This window comes from Micrasema longulum, unplaced genomic scaffold (genome assembly GCF_059751315.1).
Source record: "Micrasema longulum isolate JH-2025_06_02 unplaced genomic scaffold, ASM5975131v1 h1tg000155l, whole genome shotgun sequence".
Classification (NCBI taxonomy): domain Eukaryota; kingdom Metazoa; phylum Arthropoda; class Insecta; order Trichoptera; family Brachycentridae; genus Micrasema; species Micrasema longulum.
Window position 1 is genome coordinate 135,078 of NW_028277360.1, and position 27,012 is coordinate 162,089.

The 27,012-nt window shown below is 31.7% G+C and overlaps 4 protein-coding genes across 11 annotated transcripts in view; 3 read left to right on the top strand and 1 right to left on the bottom strand.

Moving 5' to 3' along the window:
• Positions 1 to 2,071, top strand: part of LOC148284094 (CUGBP Elav-like family member 1) — a 120,658-nt gene extending 118,587 nt beyond the window's left edge. For 6 of the 7 annotated variants that reach the window (XM_088242681.1, XM_088242684.1, XM_088242680.1 and 3 more), the window contains one exon: positions 1,059 to 2,071. In XM_088242681.1, coding sequence (XP_088098807.1) covers positions 1,059 to 1,345 — 287 coding nt within the window. In that variant the 3' untranslated portion in view covers positions 1,346 to 2,071. The remainder of the gene's footprint in view (positions 1 to 1,058) is intronic. The other variant, XM_088242685.1, reaches the window with a different exon arrangement.
• A 1,163-nt stretch (positions 2,072 to 3,234) lies between these two features.
• Positions 3,235 to 13,646, bottom strand: LOC148284095 (endoplasmic reticulum lectin 1). 2 transcript variants are annotated; one of them, XM_088242677.1, is made up of 8 exons: positions 13,360 to 13,646; positions 12,932 to 13,166; positions 10,786 to 10,950; positions 9,901 to 10,181; positions 6,094 to 6,150; positions 5,266 to 5,436; positions 4,822 to 4,984; positions 3,235 to 4,396 (listed from the first exon to the last, which is right to left on the bottom strand). In XM_088242677.1, exons 1-8 carry the CDS (start codon positions 13,486 to 13,488, stop codon positions 4,023 to 4,025), a joined length of 1,575 nt encoding a protein of 524 aa, XP_088098803.1. In that variant the 5' UTR covers positions 13,489 to 13,646; the 3' UTR covers positions 3,235 to 4,022. The 2 variants fall into 2 exon arrangements, with proteins under 2 accessions (XP_088098803.1, XP_088098804.1); XM_088242678.1 differs by lacking the exon at positions 6,094 to 6,150.
• A 1,448-nt stretch (positions 13,647 to 15,094) lies between these two features.
• On the top strand, positions 15,095 to 18,750 carry cni (protein cornichon). The gene is made up of 4 exons (XM_088242676.1): positions 15,095 to 15,480; positions 16,209 to 16,321; positions 18,327 to 18,470; positions 18,571 to 18,750. Exons 1-4 carry the CDS (start codon positions 15,331 to 15,333, stop codon positions 18,596 to 18,598), a joined length of 435 nt encoding a protein of 144 aa, XP_088098802.1. The 5' UTR covers positions 15,095 to 15,330; the 3' UTR covers positions 18,599 to 18,750.
• Positions 18,751 to 21,658: 2,908 nt separating this feature from the next.
• Positions 21,659 to 25,998, top strand: aph-1 (gamma-secretase subunit Aph-1). The gene is made up of 3 exons (XM_088242687.1): positions 21,659 to 22,142; positions 23,871 to 24,047; positions 25,560 to 25,998. Exons 1-3 carry the CDS (start codon positions 21,921 to 21,923, stop codon positions 25,881 to 25,883), a joined length of 723 nt encoding a protein of 240 aa, XP_088098813.1. The 5' UTR covers positions 21,659 to 21,920; the 3' UTR covers positions 25,884 to 25,998.
• The last annotated feature ends 1,014 nt before the right edge of the window (positions 25,999 to 27,012 follow it).

Sequence of the window (27,012 nt, forward strand, 5' to 3'; positions counted from 1 at the left end):
CAAGGTGAGGAATTTTCCACCACAGTATCTTTGAAGGCTGATTTCAGCAAATAATAGTTAATTAAGTACTGCTTTTTTGTATTATTACAAAAGGTTAGAGTCTAGCACAGTTTTTAAAGTTAATTTATAAACTAAGAAATTGCCTTTTTAAATTTTTAATTTTAAGTTGAAAGTTCAAGCCTAACTTGCTCGAACTTAAATTCTGCATTTCAGGTCAAAATTTGTGGAGCTTTCATTAAGTTACGAAGCTTATTATTTTATGCGAGAAAGTAACTTTTTTTTAAATGATTTACAAAAAAAAACTGAAAAAACCTTCCAAAAATTTTATACAAAAAATTCAAAACCGATCCGGTCGAAAATGTTCAAGAACTCGTTAAAAAAATCATAACTCGAAAACTACGCAAAATCGCGGAACAAGCATGGGGGTATTTCGGATACCCCTTGATATGAGGCACCTACATTTTACCTTTGGACGTCACTTCTCCGACCACCCTGTATATTACTTGTGATTTTAATCAACCAAAAATACCGCTGGAGTATTAAAATAATTATGATTTAGTACTCTATTAAAAAAAATGGTTAATTAAAAACTAATGGCTCTTAATCTTTAGAATGCATTTATGCAGTAAAAATATTTTTGTGAAAAACTGAGGTTACGCGTTATTGCGGTATCAGCGATGATATGACAATCCTTAATATTTAAATGAAAATTTAATTACATAAATCTTATATCAAACAAGAAATATTTTTTCTTTTGGTTACTAGTTATCTCGGGGGTTCAAGTCCCTTGGTAAAAATACCATGGAATTTTTTCCTTTCTCCATAATTAAATATTTGAATCATTTAAAATACTTTTATCTTATAATATATTTTTAGCGTATAGCTATTTTGGTCAGATTGTCTACTCGAATACTGAATTTCATCTAATTAATACCATTTATGCATTGTTTACAGATGAATCTTGAAATGGTGATATACATTTTTTGTTTATCTTTACATTGAACAATATTGAAGCTCTTTGTTGTTTTCTTTACCTTAAGAATATCTTATTGTTCAAGCTAACGGTTTCTCAGGACCGGAAGGAGGCAACCTGTTCATCTACCACCTTCCGCAGGAGTTCAACGATAATGATCTCGCTTCAACATTTGTGCCATTCGGTAATGTGATTTCGGCCAAGGTGTTCATAGACAAACAAACCAACCTCTCAAAGTGTTTTGGCTTTGTATCATATGACAATGCAGCATCTGCTCAAGCCGCAATCCAAGCCATGAACGGCTTCCAAATAGGAACAAAGAGACTGAAAGTGCAACTGAAGCGATCCAAAGAAGCATCACGGCCTTATTAGTATTGACTCCTAACTAGTGATACAATTGTTGATGTGTTTTGTCTCTTGAAGGGCGGCAGTTCTTGCTGGCTTTGAACTTTTACCTGAACCTTTTTACCAACTTTGTACTCTTTTAATGACCACTGAATATTGAAGAGTATTTATTTGGAAAGTGAATTCTATATTTTTCCAAAGACATTCAAATTCTGTTGCAACATTTTACTTTCCAAATTAATGTTTATGTATTTTGTGCATATCTATCACCTTTCTTATTTCACTATCTGTACCGGTGTACTTTTTTCAAACAGTAGGAATGATTTTGTAGCTTTTTTACTTTATCTGCAAGAATGAATTACCTTTATTTAGTAATAATTTATGGAAAGACACGATGACTGTGAATGGGCCAGTTAAAGTGATATCATGAATGGGGGCCTCAGCTGATGTTGAGTGGAGTGTGGTAGCCTAATCTCACCACTTAGTGTGACTATGTTGAATAGTGATAATAGCACTCTGAGGACCCGGCATACAATTTGAACATTTAGCCGTAGGTTAAGCCCTTCATACCAAAGCTTATAAAATGTGTGTTCTGAATGTAAAACAAACACTATTGGAGATTTTTATTAAAACATCAGTGGCACATTTGGTATTGGTCTGTGTTAAATGTAGATAATTATCGACATCCTATCAGAACAATTTTATACACACCCACTTTGTTATTGTAAATGTAAATACATGTCGAAAGTTAAACAGTGTCTGTTTTTATCCTTTATCCCGAGCTCCTCAATCCAAACATCTTAGCAATCACTAAAAACAGGCCTTCTCAAATGTAAGTATGTATTCACAAACCAAAAAAGGCCAAAAAGATGAAATAATATGTTTCACTCTAAAATCCTATTTAATTAAAAATATTTTCCCAAAAATATTTGAAAAGTAATTCTTCAGAGAGTCTTAAGTCAAAATTCGTGAACTTCAAAGTAGGAATGCCATTTTAATCACAATTAAAAGCTGCATAACCAGCAAGAAAATTTGTTCACCGTCACTAAATCCGATACTACAAGGCTTTAAAATTTCACATATTTCCTCAAAATGCCCTCAAAAATCCTTATTTTAATATGGTGATGGCAAATTATCAAAACGTATTTAATTGATCTGATTGCATGACTCGAGTCTAAAATCACTTCGACATGTCATATAAAAATAAAATAAAACAACAATGTTTTGAGTATGTCCAGATGCTTGCAGACTGGCTGGATTTTCTCCCAGGGGAGTTGTTCATATTCAAATTTGTTGCAACAGAGAGGGAAAACATTTAAAAAAAGGTAATATGGGAGTCTAGGCATTTACAGGGCTTATGACCTGTCATTGGCTGGTTTAAGTGGCCACTTTACACACTGTGTAACATTCACCATTTTGCCTATGTTTGAACATCCACATTTCCTCAACTCCTCCATCTGTTGACTTTTGCGAAGTAAAAGAGCTGAAACCTTTATCATGCGGGTGAGATTTTACACAGTGTGTAAAGTGGCCACTTAAACCAGCCAATTACAGTTGCAAAAAAATTAAATAAAATAAAACACTCGATCTGATAAAAATGGACAAAACACAAATACCTGTTTTCTTAAATCTTTTTTGACTTAGGTCACTCTAAAAAATCACTCTTTAATTGTAGGATGTAGAATGTAGAATACATAATACATTTAACAACAATGTATTATTTTTCAACGTTATTTATCAATAAATTATTTCTTTCCAAATTTGATTCACAGTACCTAGATACGAGTATTAAAACAAAAAAAAATATATGAACAATTATTAATATTTTGAGAATTCTAAAATTGTTGAGTAAAACTTAGACTCTCACAAGGGCCTAAAAATGTGAATTGAGATTGAATAAAAAAAATCACAAATTATTTATTTATTCGTATTTATTCAAACACTCCAGAAAGTACAATAAATAATAAAAACAACATATCAATAAAACAATAAGTATATTATTTGAAGCCTACACGAGTTTCAACCAATGTGTGCCTTGGAATAAATAAAATTAATATTGAACCCAACTTACACAATGGAAAAATGGACAAAATAAAAAAAAATGTAATCACTCTAACTGAAGTAATTGATTAAGTCTTAGTTAATAGTGTTCCTCGAACAAGGGTTTAAAGTTCTTTTATTATTTTCGACTGTTATGTTAGAAAATTGCATAAAATAAGCACAAAATGACATTATATAACACTTTAAAGGTTCACTTTAAAAATAGCCATTAATAATATTTTTTAATGGCGGCATAGAATAAAGTTTGTATGTAAAACATTCAAATACAAACCACAATTTTCTCTGAAAAATTATTGCACAGTAGTCTTATTATCGTACCTTTCCCCAGTATCACAATAAATAATATTAAAATGTTCAAAGTAAACACATTAGTGTTTTCTTTTTAGAACTATTTTGGCCTAAAAAAGGTATTTAACCCAATTTAACGGCGCGTTGATTGTCCCCTTATTTGAGGCCACCTACTTACAGGTTTAAATAAATTTTATTCCTTAAAAATGGTGCATCACATTTATATTTGGAAAATTGTTTATTATTCACAATAAACATATTGAATTTGAATGTAATAGTAACAGAAAAATACATTTCATTTTACTATGAGAAAAGTCATTTCAATTGTCAGTTGCTTGGTAAATTTAAAAAAGAACTAGACAATTATTTGGGGTATTTCTTTGTCCTTTTTTGCAGTATCTTGGTAAGTATTTTCTTTTTCTTCATGCCGTGACACATCATTATCATCAGACATGGTCACTTCCATATCACTTCTTCCTTCCAATATGGGTGAAGGGATGTTAATTAGTCCGTCATCGTCCGCCAAATGCAATATATCACAAATGATTGGTGATTCGACGCCCAGAATATATTGACATGTTTTGGGTTCTAATAAATACAGGGAAACTTGACCTGGACTTGAAGAATTCTCCAGACATTTTAGTTTTACTTCAGTCTGCCTTGGATTACCAGTTTTATCACAAATACTTCCACCAGAGTAGAAATGAGATATCTGAGTACGGTGTGCTCCTAAAATATATTTTTTTACATAAATAAAAACACATAATATGATCAAATTAATAAGATGGCGTATCAACCAGATAGAACCAATACTAATTACATGCACATACATGTATAATGTTTTGCGAGTTCTGGACGCAAATAAAATCGTCAACTTGTCCATACAGCCAATCTTTTCACTATCCGCCTATTTATATAAAACTATAAGCTGATTCATTTTACTAAAGAAAAGATTGAGCGAATTTGCACTAGTAGTTCTAACAGTAAAATTATTTTCTTCTTTTCTACAATTATTATTAAATAGATAACTTATTATAATTTTTTAATACTGTGGATTATGGCCATTTATTAGTGTATAAAAACACAAGCTATTTAAAATGCCATTATGAAAAATTTTAATAGCATTGAAAAACTTTAAAGAATATAATATTCACCTTGTGGTTTAGGTCTCTTGTGTGGGTTTTCATATATCCAGGACATGTGTTCCTTTTCATTAAAAACACCCAGCAAAAGTGACTGTCGAGCACCTGATCTATCCACATGGTATTGAACAACTGATTTTCCATAACAGAATTCATATTTCCACCATCCTGTGCCCTAATAAAATTACAAAAATAAAATAACTGACTATGTAATTATATAATTTATAATACCACATCCGGATTTATCCGAAAGCTACCTGTAAGAAAAATACATTCAAAAAGGAAAAATCATTACTAAACTTCAGCTATTCTTTTATCACAAATTTTAATGGAATTGACACTTTTTATAAATTTATACATTTTACTATTATTAGACTTTTTTGTTTGAAACTTTACCCGGCTTACAAGGGGGTAAATACCCCAATTCTAAGCCATGAAAAACAAAATGTAACTTACCCCATTTAAGCAATTCTCTCCATTAAGGAATGCTCTAACAGGAGAAGTATCCTTGATCGGCGGTGGAGTATCAGAAGACAAAACATATTTAGAGTCACCGATACTGGGTTTGGGGAGTGGAGATTCAAACTCTAACGGGTGCAGTTCAAACTTCAAAGTGGATTCTCCATCCTAAAAACATTACAATTTTACTAAATACTACTGACTAATGGAATTTATTTTTTGGATAATTTTGAAATGATTGACCCTTTGGTAGCTAATAATCTGAATTTGAGGTTTGAAAAAAAAAACTGTATTTTAAATATTATATAGAAAAATACTGACAGTTATAGTTATAGAAAATACTGACAGGCACTGACAGTTATAGAAAAATAAATATCAAAACCACCGCCTTTCACACCGCCTTTTAAATAAAAATTAAAGTATTTCTCTGGAACAAAAAATTTCGGATGACCAAATAGGTAAGTAATATTGATAGTAGAGAAGACTACCGACAGGATCATAATGTCAATGGATGTTTAAAAAATAAACGGACATTTAAAAAAATTTAGAAACATTTTTATTTTCTAAAAAACTATTGTTTCCTAATTTTATTAAATATGCTTTCTACGATAATTTGAAGATATCAAGCCAATACAATAAATAACATATACAAGCGAGACGCAGTCCAATGATCATATTTTTGCTAGTTAAAATTGATAAAAATATAAATCATAGTACCAATTAATAACAGCTTTTGCACAAAGAAGCAGTTTCATCAGAATAAAATATACAATATTTGATACAAAACCAAAGACAGTTAATTAATAATGTATCTAGATTACTTACCTCGCCTATTTCTTGCACACTAAATACGGCCACCACATCTTTGCCAAGTTTTTTAACCTAAAGGAATAAATGGTGCAATATTAAATAGCTACATGGCTATAACATAATATAACGCATTGCATGCTTAAACAAGTAACTACATCGATGCAAAGAAAACGTGCCTTTAAAAAAATAATAAGCAACACCATCATTCATAAAAACATTTAAAAAAAAAACAATTTATACACAAAAAGTTTTACAGGCAAATTCAAAAATTAAAGAATAATAGTCAAAACAATCTAGAAAAACAATAAAATGTTTTCGGATAAAATAATTCATTTTCACATCATTGGAATGTGTCAATCTTTCTTTCTTTCTTATTTTTAGGCAGTGTAGTAATCACAAACCTGTTAGCCGAAAATTATTTATTTACAATCTTCAGGTATCAGAATCTCACAAAACCAGGGCCGCGATTATGATGGGAAGCTAAGGACGTCATACCTTCACCATGACGGTATAGTTGAAGATAAATTCTCTTGAGCGATTACAAAGATACACTACCGACCTTAGAGTTCTGGTTAGGTACATCGATATGTAACAAGGGGAAGCGTACGTCACGGTACATATATCTACGCACTAATGTCATAGTTGAAGATAAATTTTCCCAAGCAATTACGAAGATGCACTACCGACCCCCCACCTTCAAGTTGTGATGTAAGTACATCGGTTTATACCTAAATGTCTAGTACCCCTCGTTGTACCGTCGTTCATTGGTTGGATTTGATGATATGGTGTTGAGATGACAAGTCGGTAGAACATACCAAGGTAGATAGAGATGGTACAGAAGTTAAGTGCACCGTCTCAATATGTACAGATGAAGATGGCGTTCATAATCGCGGCACAGGTGTATTTAAGCAAAACACAACTCATGAAAATATGTACTTTAGGTATTTGTAAATGATGCTCCAGACTTTTTCTTCTTCAGTGTTGATATGACGAAAAAATTATTTATTTTAATATAACAACCAACCTTTTGCCTGCAATATAAGAAGAACTAGCACGAATCTCTAAATTAAATTATTTCATCCTATTTGTCACATGAAATTTCCAATATCAGCTATATTCTCAGAGTAACAATTCTCTATTGCACAGAACAAAAGCGTTCCAAATATTTGGTTTGATTTTTAGTTTAACAACAAACGTGTAATGGACGGTTTCGGTTTGCGCTAGAAATTCTCAACCCAAGTACCTACGGCCCGTTAAATTGCTGTAATCTGTAGCTAACTTCGTGATCAATAATCATATAATGGTTTTTCTCCGTATGGGTGACTCTATTAGATTATTACTCTAAGGCTATATTCTTATGATAATGTGAAAATTTACATAATTATTTTGATTTTCAATTTAGACAATGAACAATGTGCCGATTTAATATTATTATTTTAGATCAATAAAATATTTGCATTATATATTTAAAATTTATGTAATATGATTTTTTAAGAATTATTTACTTAAAATAAACAGAAATAAGATCAAAATAATATTTATTTACTTTTCATCATTCATCAGCCAAATAATTTGTCATTATGGAGCAAAAGGTGACGATACTATAATTGGTTAACTAATTTAAGAACCTTTGAAACCTAATTTATGTTCAAATTAACATAGCAATAACTTCTAAACTATAAGAAAAAAACGAGTCTTACTTATTACATTTTCTTTAACCAACCTTGTGCTATGGAAGAACTTTATCCGGTATAAAAAAAGCTTACTTATAAAAATATTTATGTCCTGGAATAACTACACTAGGCTTATTCCATGGTATTCCCGACATGGTTGACATGAAATATTTATTTAAAAAAGTGTTTTTACACTAGAATATTTCATAGTCCCTGGACTGGCACCTAAATCATAAGACTGATCATCTTACCTTCATGTAACAAAACGATCGAAATACGCAGCGATTGGTGCACTGATGCAGTGTCCTGAGGGGCATTAGATGTGGAAAGGAAATAATAGATTCATGATTCATGATTTCATGATTTATGAACGAGCCGCATGCGCGTGTGCCGTTACTAATACTAATAAGTTATTCATATTAGTATTTGTATATAACAAAAACAAACTTAACAAATGTCAAATGTAATTAACAAAATTAAAGTCTATCAAAGCCGAAAAGTATATTTATTCTATTATTTTAATATTGCAGTGTATAACATCAGGATTTCTTCCAAAAGATTGTGAATAAACAATATTATCTGTGTTTCGTGAGACATTTGAGATATTCGTTGAAAAATTAAAAAAAGACAATTTATTCTAAGATTTTACACCAAGAACAAATTGAATTGTCATTAACACTACATACTGAAGTATGCTATTTAGTTTAGGCGATTGGATGTACATATTTTTATTGAATAAATTAAAATATGTATTAGGTATAATAAATATTTTATACATATATTAATAAAACAAGAATCATTGTTAAAACTTCTGCTTATTAAATTTTTTTGGATATAATGTATATGTATTTTTTTTTACACACCAATGATATTTCACTTTATCGTTGGAATGATCTCATGTTTACGAAATTGTTAAAATTTGATATAAATAAAAATTGTTTTACTACTGAAAAATGTGGCAGATGGCAGGCCTATACCATCGTTATACCACCTCGAAGTCAGGTATAACCATGGAATAAAGTTTTATGGTCGCTATTCCAGCTTTATACACGGTATGCTTTTCTTTGGCACAATTTTATACCGGATTTATAAAGAAGGCAAGTTGGTTACTTTTTTCTCAACAACGACCAATTATTTTGTAGCATATATCGTGGGCATACAAGAGAACTTGACCAAGTGACAAAATCAATAATGTTCAGGGGAGCCATTTTAGTGTTTTTATAGAGTTCAATTGCTTCTCAAAGATCAAATTTTTCAAGTAGGTGGTTGGTAATTTTACATTATATGAACGGTACTTTCAACTTTAATGTAAAGTATAATCGTATTTAAAAACATTATCACTTTTATGTTAAAAAAAAAAAACTGAAAAACATGGTCAATTTTGCCTGTAAAATTTGTCATGAAATATTGCAGATAATCATTTTTGTTTCGTAGTATTTTATTTTATAACTATAAATTATGTTTTTGGGATTATTTATTTCAAAAAGATTTTTTTTTAATATTTATAAAGGTTAAATAATTAAGAAGTGTTAAGTAATAATCTAAAGAATAAATTTTATTAATTAACTTTTTATAAAAAAAAACATCTATCAAATACAAAATGTATACTAACTTACTAACTACTTACTCTAACTAACTCTGCACTGGTGACATCTTCCTACTAGTAAAATTGACTAACTGTTACGTGGTAAATTTTTTGGATCTCAAAGTTACTAAAAAAGTGACTATGTGTGTTGGTCAGTTTTACTTGTCAAAAATCAGTGAGCTTCTATCAAATGGTCACATATTTTAAAAACTAATTTTTTTTTGTAGTGTCTGATCGATTTGGCATTTTTACCAGTCAAGCATTATGCTAATACGATGTCAAAAAGTCAATAATCTCAATTTTGTCATTTTTGAAAATGGTCACTTTTACTTGTATAACCACGATATGTATTCTTTTGAATGTGTTCATCTAATCGCAAATTATAATAATACCTACCCTATTTCAATAATAAATAAAAAAAGCATTTTAACTAAAACAGAACTGTAATTTTATTCAAGAACTGTCCAAGCTATCGTAAATAAATATAATAATACATTAACATAATACATTAAAATAATACATTACAATAATACAGATTATGCATGAGAACTATACAAAACTCACTGGTATTTTTTGATGACGAAGTTTGAGACTTTCTACCTCCATAGTGAGCATACTCCGAGGCTTCTTGGGTGCATTACCCTCTGAGAAACAATTAATTACACTGTCCCCGGAATCTTGCGGTTTGTACTTTGGGTGGGAGCACAGAAATGGAGATAATATAATCACTTCATACTCGCAAGTAGATATTTCTTTAAAGGAATAAACTTCATTTTTTCCGTGGCTGAAGCAAACATACTGCACTCTTGTCACACGCGGCTTATTGTTCAGATCACAAATTGTTCCTAAAACATTTCTGCTGAATAAATTATACTCAAATATAAATGGTATACATGCTATGGCGTGACACTGATCAGACTAAAATGACATCAAAAACAGTTTGTTTAGAATACAGTTAATTAGAATGCTTGCTAGTAAAAGAGGCAAATAGAAAACGTTTGAAGCATGTAATTGTGGAACTGAAATTTAAAAAACGGCTACATAAATTATGAAAACCTCTTTAAATTTTAGTATTTTGTGCATTACTGACAGATTACTTCTATTAGCTTTACCCTTACCCATACAACCCAAAATTAAAATGTTTTGAGACTAAAGAGCTAGAAAGACTAACATGTGAACTGCATTAAAAAACATGTGGAGGTGAGTATTTATTTATTTATTTATTTATTTTATTTTTGCACCACAACAGGCCAGGAGGCCCAATTACAGCGGTGAATTACATCACAGAACACCCAGGCTTGAGAAAAATCACATTTTTAATTTTTGTGTTCTCACCGGGAATCGAACCCGGAACCTTCCGTCTGTGAGTCAAGCGTCTTGACCACTACACCACGGAGGCCGCCGAGTATTGTGGAATGCTAAAGTGATAAATAATAAAAAGGTACAAACCATCGCCCATTTCAATTTCAACATATGGTAAGGTAAAACCTTCAATTTTGGTGTACTTTAATTTGTCTCCATTTTCATCCGCAACTTTCATGGATTCTTCTAAAGCCTTTTGCTTTTCTGCATCCCATTTCCCCAGGAAATATTCTTGTATCTTGACTTTTTTTCCTTTAATTAAACAAAAACATTATTTTTATATTTAAAAATTTCAAAGAAAGCTACCCTCTATACTATTATAAACACTAATATTGATGATTTGGGTTTTTAAAAAACCTTATTGACAAATACAGGTAGGTTAGTAAATTCATAAATGTTTGCAGCGTTGGATTTCATAATTAAAAATGTCTAGAGCAATAATCAAATTCACAAAAGATTTACTGAGTGCTAAAAATAAAACCGTATGGAAATATTGATTATGGGGTACAGTAAAACTCCGTTTATATGAGCTCCAGACATCCGGATTGCCAAATATCCAGGTAAATATACAGGCGAACGTCACGGCGAGAAAGAGTGGGGGGGAGCCAAATGAGCAGTCTCCCTTACCTCCTATCCTCGGCGGCAGCAGGTACATAGGTGACGGGCAGTGGACCCACTATCCTTTATAATGTGTACATTGTGAAATAAACATCAGTTTGCTCTTAGCACTTGACTTGTGTGTTTACTCTGACGCCCTTCGCCCAATCCACTCCCTGTTCCGGACTTCGCTCTTCGCTGTTGGTCGCCGTCTTGACTCCTCTGACTGCGCTCGCCTCTCTGTACCAACATGGCCCGTTGGAAAGTCTTTTTAAGGACTACTAAGATTGACTTAACAGTCGGTGCTTTCTTGGCTCACCAGGCTCCTAGGCCTCCCGTTTACGCCAGGTAGGCCAATTGTGAGGAACCAGGAAGACGAAGCCGCCACCCCTGCGGGTTGGTTATACACGTTTTCTTTTGCTACACATAGACGTGCCCTATAGAGTAAAATATTGAAAAAAGTTGTGACATGAAAATGTAGCAATAGTGGCCATAGTTACTGAGTTTGTTCATTCACACCAGGGCTGCATTCGACGAGATTGCATATACTACTAAAAATGGGAGGATACCCATTTTGGTTTATAAAAAACGTAACATTCGTTTTTCATTGATCCCAATTAGGTTATTTCCTTAAATTCCTTATAATTCCTACGTATTTATTTCTTTTCAATGGATTTTGAGGAATCCAAAAATAATATTAACTGACATTTATAATACTTTTAAAAACATATTCCTATCACAAGGAAGAGCATCGCTATTGTGACGCTAGGCGTAGTTTGACATTTAAAAGAAGGAATACTTATATTTTCATATCAACTGTTTTAAGCTTCGGTAATCACTTATAAACAAATACTTAACAATGAAAACTTACACCATCCTTTTAACAACTTTTATCCGAATGGTTTTTACATGCTTTCACGACACAAGCAGGCATTTAGGTTTCAATTCTAAAAGTCAAGCTCACGTCACACCCGGCTGGAGACTAAAGAATGATTAAATACGAATTCATAAATATATGAGTTAAGTGTCATCATTTTTGAAGACTCGAGGCGCATCCTATGTGTATTAATAGGTCGATGTATATTTGAGAATGTAATTTATTTATTTACTAACGGACATTGTCCATTTATACAATTTATAGAGATTTAATATTATGGTAAAAAAAAAGTTAAAAACATTTTTTAAAAAAGAAAAGAAGCATTGACAAACATAAGGGACATCAAGACAAGATCTAGTGCTCGTTTAAATCGCTGTAAACTTAAACCAAAAAAGTCCAGATCTTGCCTCGAGTTAACAATACAACAAAAACGGGTCATTGAAGAATTAAGGCCATAGATTGTTTTATGCTGATCGATGAACAGTACTTCTTTGTTTCTCAACCTACGAGTCGGAATATGGAATTTTAGTTGTCCCAGTAATGATGGAACATCTATTATACTATTTAGTGTGGAATCAATATTAGTTATACGTTTTTGTAATAATGTACATAATAATGGACAAAAATGAATGTTACATTTTCGTACTTGTTAAGGCTCAACAAAGCGGTGATTTAAACTAATAAATTTTACCTACTAATTAAATCCAGAATTTGAAGCGTACCTAATTAATTCACATTGAATAATAAATATATACAAACCTACTCTTTCCTCGTGATACTGCCGAACGTACCGACCGTGGCATAATTCATAAGTCCAGTAGCTGTCGAGTCTATAGGAACAAACTTTTTGTGAAATCAGCGGAGATATCAATTCCAGAGGTGATAATCCATAGTAACTATCAGAACTCGTAGAATACTTCGTGTTGGCACCCGGAAGAACGCATTTATAGTTTTCATTATTTGATGACATCACTTGTAAGAAATCACTTCCATCCTGAGTAAAGAAATACAAATAAATACTTTTGAACATAACATTATCACAGCACATAAAATAACAGCAGTACAAAACAAGTCTGGATAAGATGGGGCGAAAATATTTTTTAAAGTAAATATTCACAGTAATTCCCCAAATATCAATTTAAAAAACAAATAGTTAAGATTTAAATACAGAAATGGAATAAACTTACTGGTAAAACATCATTTGAGGCACCCGGCCATTGAATTCTATACAAAATTGTATCATCAAAACCATTAAAATCTTGACAATTAACTATACTAATAACAAAAAATATTGTAAATACTCGAAATTCAAACATCTTGTATTAAAAATCAATGGATCACTCGTTTTAAGGCATTAGAGAATCATTTATTTCCACGAATAAAAAATCTTAGACATTGAAACATACAACAAAAATTTCATATTATTTAATCATTTGAAATCGCGACGAATCTCAATTTTACACGTCAAAATTATAATCAAAGACTTTATTTTTTATTGATAAAATTTTTGAACCATAGATTCTGACCACAAATTCGTCTGTGGATGTTTCATGCGTTCATTTATCTAGTCCGATCAAATCAAGTTGATTTCTTATAATACTAAAATTATCACGAGGAAAAATGAATCAGAAGCGAAAAAAGTAATTATATGTGGGGTAGTTTATTATTGAGATATGGTGGCTAGATCTAGAAAAATTTATACGAGATTTAATTATCTCGGAGGCTGTAAAATCAAGTTACGCGTTTGCGCGTATGAATAGATGGAAGCTGTCCGTTTATCCGCTTACTGAGAGGAAGCAAAAACATTCGCCGATCAGAAATTTGAGATTAAATGGAAGATCGCGTCTTCCTTGTGCCATATCAGATATGTGGGATAAAAATTCGTTCACCGTATGAAAGTAGGTTATTTTATTCTAACTTCCCGTCATGGTAATGTGATTCTCATTTAAACCAAATTAATTTAATACTCAAAAGAAAATGAAAAAGCTTAAATCTATCCTGAAAACGTGTAAACTGGAAGATAATTTAAAGAGCTTGAATATTGTATGTACTTATATTTATTAATCTAGAATGTGGGAAATGACTTAGGACTAATTACAAACATATAGAAATAACTAACCACACAACTTGATCCTTAACTAAAGCAGTTCACGATTGTCAATCTATTTAATTATCTTTTCCAAGCACAATGCTACCGGTGGTTCCACTATGCGGAGAGCTGACGGATGATGGTCCGGATACTGTGCTCGGACGAGCACAAGTTGGGTGATGTTTTGGGTGGAAATTTGCCATGGATAGAGCCTTGGGTGACTATCGGGATTCAGTCTTGTTGGTGACGACAGCCAGCTGGAAGACTGGAGGGCCATGGTTAGGGCACATGCCTTTGCGGTGCAAAAAACTAGCGTTCTTTGGAGGACGATGGATGTCCTAGATGTGGGGTGACCTTCACGGCTAGAAGGTGGCCTCCGATAACCCTCGTGGAGTTGTCAGATTCCAAGAGGTTTGTTACGTAGCACGGCTGGCTATATTTTACGTCTCAACGAGGTTGATCTTTGACATAGACCAAAGAGCCGTTCGACTCCACCACTTTCACATTAATTTACGACTCCTATGACTCTCGACTGATGACCTTTTCCAGCTCACGTCTCCAACTGTTTTGTTTTGTTGAACTGGGGTGGTTTTATAACGCCCAATCATGGCTCTGTCTTCTTTTCCCTCTCACTTATCACTTTAATTTGTCATTTTTTCAACACTTACTTATGACTACGTTCGTAATGTTAAAAGTTAAAATGACTTTTTTATAAATAATATTTCTAATCAAATTTTTAAGCTCAGTAAAAGCTAGTTCTCTAAATAAGGTATCAAAATGTAGCTACCATTTAAAATCGGTTGGTGATCATTAAATAGTTGAATCATAAATTTAGTTCTTGAACAGAGATCCGTAGATATGTGAATAATCTATGCATAGAACTGTCAAAAATTGCATTTGTTTCCGAGGTTTATTTCTGGTTTTTCATTTTCGTATTCGCGGTGGATGTCAGGCTGGATTTAATAAAATTGCAAAATAAAAAAATCCTAATCCAAAGTGTCGGCCGACACGAAGCAATCATCACAGATTGTAAATAATCTTACTACTAGCAGTATTTTTATTCGTTAAAATGGCTTTCAGTTTTCCTGCATTTTCGTATATTATTGCATTAATCATCGATGCTTTTTTGATTTTCTTCTCTATATTCCATGTTATAGCGTTTGATGAATTAAAAACTGATTACAAAAATCCAATAGACCAATGCAACAGTCTCAACCCGGTAAGTCAAATTCCCAATAAACGCTATCGACGAATTTAAGAAATATATATGATCATATCCAATTAATAAGTATAATTGAATGACTTATCTTAGCAGCTAGTTTTTTGATTATCTTTTCGCCCTATTCAATAAAGCGCCCCACAGTAATTATATATTTTTTAAACTTTATGGCCAGGATGGCGGACTGTAGTTACCCTTTTAAATTTTCAATACAAGTGGCTTGCTTCGTTCGCTACTGCTCTTCTTACTGCGTATTAAAATTGAAACAAATAGAGCTGTAGAGGTATTGAGAACTCGGCATCAATCTTTACCAAAAATTATTCCCTTACTAAAACAGGTACTTGCTAATTTAAAATATACCCTAAATTGCTATAATATATAAATATGTTTAAATTAAAAAATACTGATACAATTCGGCATGTAATATAAATTGGATCACTCAATGTCAATTTAAATCAATTATCTTAGCCGCTCAAAATTCATAGTTTTCGACTAAAAAAAAACATATTTTGTAATGATTTTTGTTTTTCAGTTTACCTAAATATAAATAAAGTTTTCATGTTAATTTTTAAAATTAAATAATCGAAATATTAAATTTTTATATTTCAAAATAAACTTTTAAAAAATTTGTTCATTTATTTAATTTTCTTAACGGTATAAAAATACCTTTGTTGATGTTTTTTGTTTATTTTTATGTAGTTCACTAATTGTTTATCTCTCATTTACAGCTAGTATTGTGGGAGTACTTACTTCATCTGCTCATCAATATTCTATTCCTAGCATCGGGCGAATGGTTTTCACTTGTTTTGAATATCCCACTCATTGCTTACCATATCCACAGGTATTTTTTTTTAACAATTGAATGTACTAAATTTGTCTCATGTAAAATTAATCTTATTACTATTTAATAATAATTATGATTTATTAACAAAAATAACAATTACTCTATCTACTACATACTCACTTAGGTAATAGATTTCTCTGGATCATGTCTAGTCTGCCTAACTAGGTACAACCCGTTTTAAGGCAGATATTTTTATTCAAAATAAACAATATCATTACTACCTACTAGTTAATTTACTTTACAGTTATACAATATTAATTTGCAGCAAAGGTTTTCCACATTAAATAATAGTTTTTTAAATCAGCTACCTAAAGTGTAATACCAATCATATTAACTCTGTTGCCGATAGCTAAATATGATATGTCGGTTTTTAAAGCATATTGAGTTATATATTATATCACCGGATTCGTCAGCAATTTTTTACAATTTTGTGTAATCATGCTATGGCGAAAACGAAATTCTCGATAAACAAATATTATATGCATATTGAGTTATATATTATATCACCGGATTCTTCAGCATTTTTTTGCAATTTTGTGCAAAAAAAAATTCTAGACCAGCAAATATTCAATGACACTAGAATTAGACTTGTTAACTATAATTCCGATTTTTCAGAGCCCGTCAAACTTTAAAATTGATCTCCTTCAAAATTTATAAACTGACATAATGTCATGTTTTGCCGTCTTTTTACTGAATCTTTTTTAATGAATTATCAATATGTGCTACAGTTGAGTTACCAATGCCGAGCCTTATTTTACATTTTTTTTATAAGGATAAATAGAAAATAAAAAAAAGCTTCCTGATAATAAAGAGACTAGACTGTTACATGACTATCATATGTTTCATTTTTAAAAAAGGGGTGTTAAACGTAAAACTATTTACAGATTATGGTTTTTTTATCGTTCAACAAATGAAAGATGTCAGAAAACTTAGTTCAGTTAGACCTTATTTTTGCATGAAATTAAATTTATTAATTAGAAATTAATCATGGCGTTAATACAATTTAAATCGGTTTTAAATTATCGATATCATCGTTTGGCGGCTGAAAATGTAAGATTTAGAAATACCACACACAACACTGGTTTTTGATATTTTTATTTGTAATTAAAGATGTGTAGGCAATAGAGAATCTTTGTTTACTTACCTATTTCAAGAACATTAATTTTCTGTAAATCAGAGTATTCAAATCAAAGTTCAGAACATCGTAATCATCAAACTCTAATCCATATCTGGTGGTGCGTAGGGCACTGCATTAGAAAAGCACATGCGGTGTATCTCGATTATGTGTTACAAAAAAGTAAGGTGATCAGTCTAACATTTCGGGTGCCAATCCAGGGGCAGTGAAATATTGAGGTATAAAATCACCATATGAACAAATATTTCATGTTGACCTTTCCAGGAATCGAACCCAGGACCTCAACTATGGTAGGCAAACATGCCAACCACTACCCTACGAGGAAGACTTTTTCGGGGTATTTACCTGAGAAAACACTTGTTCAGTATTCTGGTTCTATTTCAAACACAAAACTGTATTATTCATCCGCCCAGACACAGAGGAGACAACCTGTTATTTGTCCACTCGTCCAGGATACTGGTTTTATTTCAAACACAAAACTGGATTATTCATCCGCTCTGACACAGACACAGCCTGTTATTTGTCTAAGTATCAATTCGCTCATTTAACTCTCATAACCCAAAAATGATACATTTTATAGACACAGATAAAAGTTTCTGAGCTTTATAACGATAACAACTATTTTATTGTGACAAAAAACACTTTTTCGAGGCATGCGATCTTTCGCCAACACATTTGCAGTACAATTTCCAATCGAATTATGTGTTACGTCATCTTGCAGTTAGCGAATAATTTACATTGCTACTATTTTTTATTCACATTATGCCGATAAAACATATTTTGCTTTCTTTAAGAAATCAAATTATATTTTTGTATTCTTTTGTAAATCCTTTATCGATTAATAAGTATGATGTTTGTAATGTCCAGGTATCGCAATAGACCTGTAATGAGTGGACCTGGCTTATATGATCCTACAAGTATTATGAATGCAGATACACTTACCAAATGCCAGAGGGAAGGATGGGTAAAGCTGGCATTTTATCTTCTGTCATTCTTCTACTACCTTTATGGGTATGTTCTGTTTTATTTTTTCCATTAATACAATTTTTACAACCTTTTACATTACGGTTTGTTGTGTATGTTGTTTCTAAATTATATTTTTTTTTTACAGAATGATATACGTACTGATCTCAGCGTAAATCCGGTTACCCGCTCATTTGTACTTATAATTAATTGTAGTGTTTAATCAAAGAAATAAGTGTACCAAATTGTTTTATATTATTGATAAATAATAAACTTACTGTTATTGTGTAACTTACAAATCTAAATAAAAATCCTTGTCCTGGTGAAATTATGCTTATTTATGTTTTTTTTAAAACTGTATATCCGTCTTATATTACTTAACTAAGCATTCTTCCACTGCCCACCAAAAAAATATCTACAACATCCTTCAACCTTGCTGGAAGTACAGTATAGTCTCTATAATCTGAGCAATTCTTCCGAACCTCTTCATATAAAAAATGCACCTTCTCAGCCTCTTAGCCACCTTCAAGAAACTCCTGAAACATTATTATATGAGTATATCCCCAGAATCCTGAACTCCCTGAATTTTTACGTTTTTTTTTAAAATATATATTTTTATCCCTTTTTCATTCCTTGGTTTCTCTTTCCTTCCAAACTCATTATCTGATTCCAATTTCTTCATCATTTAATATGGATAACATAATGTACTTTTTAAAAGAAGTTCATTTGTGCAAGCCTTATCTCCCAATTAAAAAACGGCTGTTAGCTTGAATTATTTAGGTTATTTTATGTATTTATATAAATATATTTATTTATATATTTTATCTTGATACATATATATGGTTTTTTAGTACAAAATTTCGACAGACTCTTCTTTTGACCAGTCTGTTTTTTGGTTGGCTGGAAGATATTGCTTTTAGCAATAAGTCCGCCACAGTACTTATTCTCTGTACTTGAAGTTTTAAATAAATAAAATTAAAAACCGAACCTCTTCAGTTTAACAAATTTTACTGGAATCTGAATATTTTTATTTAACAGTGTTTTTTTTTTATTCAACACATGTTGTAAGACATAGTTGGTATGTTATGTATTAATTGTGTATTTGATATAAAAACTCTGGACTTTTTTCCTGACAAGACCTGCATGATTCTGATATGCTTTATCATGCAATTGGGGCAAAACCATAATGTGTTAGGGTTCCACATTGCGCGGAGTATAGTTTAGAGAAAGAAACAACTGTACTTGCACTGTTGTAGGAGCACTATCAAGAAACAATAAGGCTTTTAGAAGCAGCTTTAGTTCTTTCATTCCCTCGCCTTTCACCGGGTCCTTTGGTTTGTATTACAATGTCTATACTGTATTTACTTGGTGTAAATATATTTCATCTTCAGATTTCAAATTCATATCCATTTTTGCATAGAAATTAACAATAATGTAAAGATTTTTTAAACATACATCTTTTATTTTGATGTACATACTTATGAATTTCATCTTAAATCTAGAACTGTAATTCTTACATTTCCTCTCACAAAATACTACAGTCACATAAGAGAAAGAGAGGTAGGCAGAGAGGATAGATTACCAATTCACCCTGTCTGCATACAGGATTCACTTTTTTGACATTCATGCATCTTCTTGTGCATGCATGCCAATTATTCTATCTTTTGACAAATCCATCTTCTAGTATTTGTTGCATTTAGTTGTGGCATGTCTTTTTCTGGGGAAAACATCATCTTTGAAATAGAATCCAAGTAAAAATAGTATATTGAAAGCATGGGTATTTAAATAAAAATCATAATTTTCATTTCATTTCATTTTTTTTGCACCACAACAGGCCAGGGGGCCCAATTACAGTGGTGAATTACATTACAGAACAACCAGGCTTGAGAAAAATCACATTTTTAATTTTTGTGTTCTCACCGGGAATCGAACCCGGAACCTTCCGTGCGTGAGTCAAGCGTCTTGACCACTACACCACGGAGGCCGCTAATAAAATCTACAAACCACCACGCTCTTTCCACATAGAGATAAGCAGTGAGGATATAACAACACAACTATTCCTCGGTCTCCTCAACATTCATACCACTTTTATGTGTGCGCACCGATTATTCCAACTTTTGACCAATTCATTAAACTCTAATAATTTTCTACACCATTATTTTGCTATCTGCGCCCTGTGGTGCATAAGGCATTACATCGGTACTCCAATCGCGATGTTCCAGCGATTATTTATAATATTAATGAAGACAAGATTGGCAGTTTTACGCTTCAGGTTCCAGTCCAGGAACTATACAACATTGCAGCATAGAACCTTTCACATCCATGTGCCAGTAATCAAACCTAGGACCTCAAGTATGGTAGGTGAACGCGCCAACCACTACACTAAGAATTTACGTTTCCTTTTTTTTCTAATCTTCTTTTATTAGGTATTAATTTGTTTTAAATTATATACATTTTAGTCTTAGTTCATTATAATTTAATTAGAATTAATATTAATCAATAAGTAGAACTTTTAATATTACGAACGTAGTCATAAGTTGGCGTTGAAAAGAGACAACGAATTAAAGTAATAAGTGAGAGGGAGAAGGAACAAAAACCTACTCGGGGATTCCATAAAACCACCGCAGCTCTCAGTTGAAAATCAGTTGGATAAGGAATATTATGACAGGGAATTAAAATAGGGAAAACGCATGGCGAATTAACTTTAACCCAACTCATACATATTCGGTACAGGAAGACGAAATCTTCTATTTAATCTCAAGTTTCCGATTGTGCGGATGTTCCCGCTTACTCTCAATTAGCGGAGAAATGAACAACTTCCATCTTTTCATACGCGCGATCGCGGAACTTGATTTTACAGCCTTCGAGATAATCTAATCTCATCTTTATTTTTCTCAATCTCGCCACCATCTCAATAACAAACCACCCCATATTTTAGAACCAAGATTTCCTCCCGTGATAGTTCTTATGATTTACCCAAATATTTATATATTTAGGGGGCATTTTCGAAGAGTTAAAATATAAACAGAAAATAGGACATTATGATAAAGCGAACTTAAAAGATGAATCACAAAAACCCATCAGTTGTATTATCTGGAAATCAATAACAGTAAAAAAAAAGTTATACCCAATACATTTTTAATTAAATTAAAATCGATTCTTGACGAGCCTAGGATTGTGGACAACTCTATGAATCAGCTATTAGCGTTCTTTTTTCTATGGTTGTCAATTTCTCTGTTCCTTTCAATCCTTTCATCTGTGGTTAATTTGTCAAAAAATGTGTCATTCTTTCGGTTTCCGTGCGTTCTTTGAAAATTTGTCATGAAATCGAATTATTAGTTGCATTTTCATATCATGACATTTTCGGTTTACCTATATCAATTATAACTGCAACATGTTTTCATTCCTTAATTAATTAATGTTTTTAAACATAATTCTCAATTGTCTTGATTATAAACTTGAGAGATTACGGGATTTCTTAAAACAAAACGATTCAACATGACATATTCGGAGTTTGTTGGGTGTACGCTGCTGGCATTTGGACCACCATTTTTCATGTTTAGCTTCACTATTGCAAATGATCCGATACGTATTATCATAATGATTGCAGCTGCTTTTGGCTGGCTCCTAGCTCTCTCATTATCTTCTATAGTTTGGTTCGCAGTTGTACCCCTAAGAGAGTATTTAGTATTCGGAATGACGTTTTCTGTCCTCTTTCAGGTAAATATATCACTAACATATTTTAATTTATTTCAATATAGGACATGTTAGCATGAAAAATAATTGAGTTGATAAATATCAAACGCCTGTATGTCCACCCAATTTTTTTTGACATTCGTTCAGCAGTGTTGTAAAAAAAATATGATAATTTCCCTACTATTTAAATTAAAATATGTTCTCATTATGACAATGAAAACACTCAAAAAACTATGTTTCAACTCAGAACCTAGTAGGTCCACAATAATGGACATTGTGGAGAATTGTTGTGGACATACTGGCGTTTGATATTTATCAACTCAATGAGGAAGTTTAGTGGTTTAAAAAAAAAATGTTGATTGACTATTAAAGGAAGCCAAAAATTTTTTTTTCAATTTTTGTATATCCCATTATCAGCACTACGATTTTTAAAGTTTTGTATTTCTGAAATAACTCCGCGCGTGACTTCAGAGGTTCTTTTCCGGTTATTCTCGATCAGTTTTTCCCATTGGTCCATCCACCGCAAGGACACCGAAAGTCTTCTATAGCTCTCATTTTATAGGTTGATTCATATGAACCAGTAACGTCATTCAAAGTAGTTCATTTTTATAAAAAAACATCGTACATTCGCAGGAAACTTTGTCTCACAATTTAATGCTCCAAGTTTCAAGAAAACATTTATTGTATTAAATTTCCCATAGTGCTGAAGTTCCTTATTGCTTTTATATTTAATATATATTTTTTTATAAAATCAGGAACATTTCACTCCATATTTAAAAGCTGGACCTTTGGCGTGAAACGCCCCTTCCCAAAGCATGAATTTGTGCAACAGAAGCGCGCTCTTCAGAAAAAAAAAAAACATATTTATGTTTTAAATGGTTTCCTTAACAATAAATTAGTCTGCGTAAATTATCCAGAGTTAGCTTTAGGTAGATTTAAAAAAAAAAATACAGCATTAATGTAAAGTTAGAAAATGGCATTGTAAAAATTGTCTGTTGTTATTCGAAAAAAAAGAAAAGAAAAGAAAAAAAGAAAAAAAAAAAGAAAACGGCGAAGTAGGTTCTGCTTAAGGTACCAAATTTTTCCAAGTACTTTTTAAATGGGATTGTTCAACTTTATATTTTGTTTTGCAATTTCTTTACTTAAGGTGTACCTAGATTTTACAAAGTAAAAATGTTTTCTTTTTAATAAGTTGCAAACTTTTTTCTAATTTTATTGGCTTCAAATGAACTTTGGAAAATATAATTCACAGCCTTAGAAATTACTTGTGTATTTTCAGGTTCAGTGCCGAAATACGGCAAAAATATTGGCAAAAAACAAAAGAAAATACATGCAATACAAAATAAGTATTTGACATCGAATTGAATTGTAAGAAAATATCAATATAAAATATATACGAAAATATAAATCTATCAAAATCTCGACACTGGCTAGACACCCTTGTAAAGAGGTGAAAAAGTCAATAAACAAAGAAGATGATAACATTATCACTTTGAGAATATCTCCACCTTTCGTCCCTTACTTCACACCCAATAGTGCATAGGGCACTGCTTTGATACTCAATTGTAGCATATATGATTATGTACATAAAAACAAGATAATCCATCTTAGCTTCAGTCCTATTTAAATTAATTAGCGTAAACACCTCTTAAACATTTTGTGGGAATTAACCTGGTCCTTTTACATTGATCCTAAATGATGGCAAATGACTGACTACCGGTGTAAATGAAAGAAATCACTTGTTTTTCACAGGAGCTTTTTAGATATGGAATATACCGTTTATTGAGACGTACTGAAACTGGCCTTCGAGAAATAGCTGATGCACCTCCATTGATGAATGACAATAAACACATATTTGCTTATGTCTCTGGATTAGGATTTGGAATCATGAGTGGAGCATTTGCACTCATCAACGTACTCGCAGATGCTGTAAGATTTTAATTATTTTTATTTATAAACCTTCATAGAAATTACGTGTTTTCACGGGGGAGTTTTAGAACAAATTTCGTAATTAAGAAATATGCATCACAGTTTTGGAAAAAAAAATAAAAGCTACTAGTCTCTTTACAATTGCAATGTTTATAACATAGGTAAAATTATTTTTTCAAACTGTGATCCATTCTAACATTATAAATTTGAAACTGTGTTTGTTTGTTTGTGCTTCCTTTTCACGTTTTAACGGAGCGACGGATGAATCCAACTTTTTGCATAGGATGAATATATCAACATTGAACAACATTATTTGAAAATGAGTAGGCTGTAAGGTGGGATGTCAAAAATAATCTATTTGAAATTCATTATTTAGATTACTATAATTGAGTTGCTTTATCTATGGTTAGCTTGGTTTGCTTTTCATTTTAATTTTGTAGTAGAATTTTGGATTTGTGAATAGCATAACAATGCTACGTCACCATAGACTAAAGGATCATAAAATTTCTTTCATAGCGATAGCTGAAAGACCAAGCTACTTTCAATCCCGATAAAATATATCATTCCATCGGGAAAATTCTTACAGATAAACAGAAACCTCTTATTCATAAACAACACAACTAATACCAACCTTAAATAATTTCTTCCTAATACCACATGAGCAAAGCTGCAGGTAAAAACAGATCTATAAAATAACTAGAGTTTTTATAATTTAAATAAATTGGTTACTGAAACATCTATATTTAATCATTTTGGTTTTACAATTTTACACTTTTCATATCTAATTGAGAAAAAAAAAAAATCTTCAAATACCCCATGTGAAAATCACCTTTAAGGTCAAACCACACTAAGGTGGCATTGCTCAGCGCATCTCGGGAACATGAAATATTATTTTCACAGTTTTGGATGAAACAAACTGTAGTACAGCTGTGCTACACCCGCGGCACTCCAAATAAAATTTTGGCATGCAGCGTCGCTGAAGTGTAGCAACACCGTAGTGCTGTTTAAACTTTAAAGAAATAATGTATTATACTGAACAAAACCTGAGTTGTGTGAATTTTTCTTGTAATTTGTTTAATAAAGTTTGACAAAATAATTATTTTGAAGTATTCAAATATTGATACATCACAAAATTAAATTGTTTAGAACTTATTATAACTTATTTATAACCAGGTTGTGGTCGCGTGGTAGTATTGTGGACTCACAGACTTAAGGTTCCAGGTTCAAATCCCACTCTACCACAACTCGATTTCCATTTTTCCAGCACAAGTTATTTACGACTTTTAGGAAATGGCCTGGAAATTTAAACATTTGAGTAAATAATATTACTTCACGTAAACGATTTAAACAATAAAATATTTTGGTAAATCATGAGAATAAAAGTCATTTTTAATCTAGAAAACAAAAAAACTTGTATAACATGAAAGACCAAATGGATTTTTAAAAAAACATTTTATTAAATTAACATAATTTACTTCAATGTTTTGTTAAATTGATAAAATATTATTACAGGTTGGTCCGGGCACTGTGGGATTAAAATCTGGTTCTGATATTTTCTTTATCACAAGTGCTTCCTTCACTCTATGCGTTATATTGCTGCACACTTTCTGGGGAGTTATATTTTTTAATGCTTTGGATGAGAAGAACATCTTCAGAATTGTGTGGGTCGTGGCTTCCCATTTTGTGTTCTCAGCTCTAACTCTACTTAACAAAAGAGAATATTATTATATTTCCATAACCTCGGCTTACATCATCTTGTTAATTTCCATTGTCATGTCCTATAAATGTATAGGTGGCACTTGGGCTAGTTTTAAGAAAGGTATTTCATTGAAATAAGTTTCAAATCACTCATTAAAATAATTATTGATTTAGAAATTTAGACAGCATTGTAAGCTTTATTTATATTATTTTCACATTTTATACTAAATAAAATTATGTATAAGTAAAAAAAGATTTTAAATACATTCTACTGTTATAACCCTATTTTATATTATTAGCATCATAAACATGTGACACGTCTTATAAAAAAATCCACTCTCCACTCCTTTTATTTCAAACAAAACTTACACCAGTTAGTAGTGGCCAAGCAACCAGTTTCATTCGTGGTTTTTTTTCATAAATACCTAACTAGGTAAAAGCTGTGTTTATGCATAGGCTTACATATTTTTCAAAATGTATTTAACAAGTCAATTACATTAAATTAATAAATAAATTACATAATATAAATAAGAATGTATACAATTTTAAACACACATAGGTATGTGTTTGTAATTTTAACATCATGTGTACACCGAAGCGTGGAGGTGGTGCTGCCGCTATTTTAGTAAAAAAAAAGCTAGGCATTGCACAAGACATCCAGCTTCTCGATTATTTTTGTTGACTACCTACATAAATGCAAAACGATCAATTTGGTGCTTCAGGTGGGAGTCCAGGCAATGAAATATTGCAGTGATTTATTTTTAAATCAGTGTTATTACTATAGCACTGATTTAAAAAGAAATAAATAACCTTATACTACAATCAATAAAAGCGCCACCATTCTCCAACCTTCACGGGACCACAAATTTGGCGGAAAACTTTCTTTTCAAATATGTACAAATATTTCTACTACAGCAGATTTTACTGTCAGTGCCTCAGGTCCGTGTGTCAATACAGTCCTAATAATGGTCTCGTACAGGGTAATCTTTGTCTTCCTGTGGCCGTTACAGGACTTAAACACTTGCAGCAAGAAGAAATATGTCTTGTTACCCCTCAATATTTGTGTCTTTATTTCTGTTTACTTATTACATCCTATGAGAAGAGAGCCCAAAGTATGTGAACTAGTTGATTGCTTCAAAATAGTAATCTGTTAACTGCAAACTATATATTGCTGTTGGATGGGTTTCAGCTTTGAGTCATAAACATTGTTTTACCTTCATTGATTCTCAAGTTCAGCAGTTTTCAGAGGGTTGGAGACCTTCTTGAC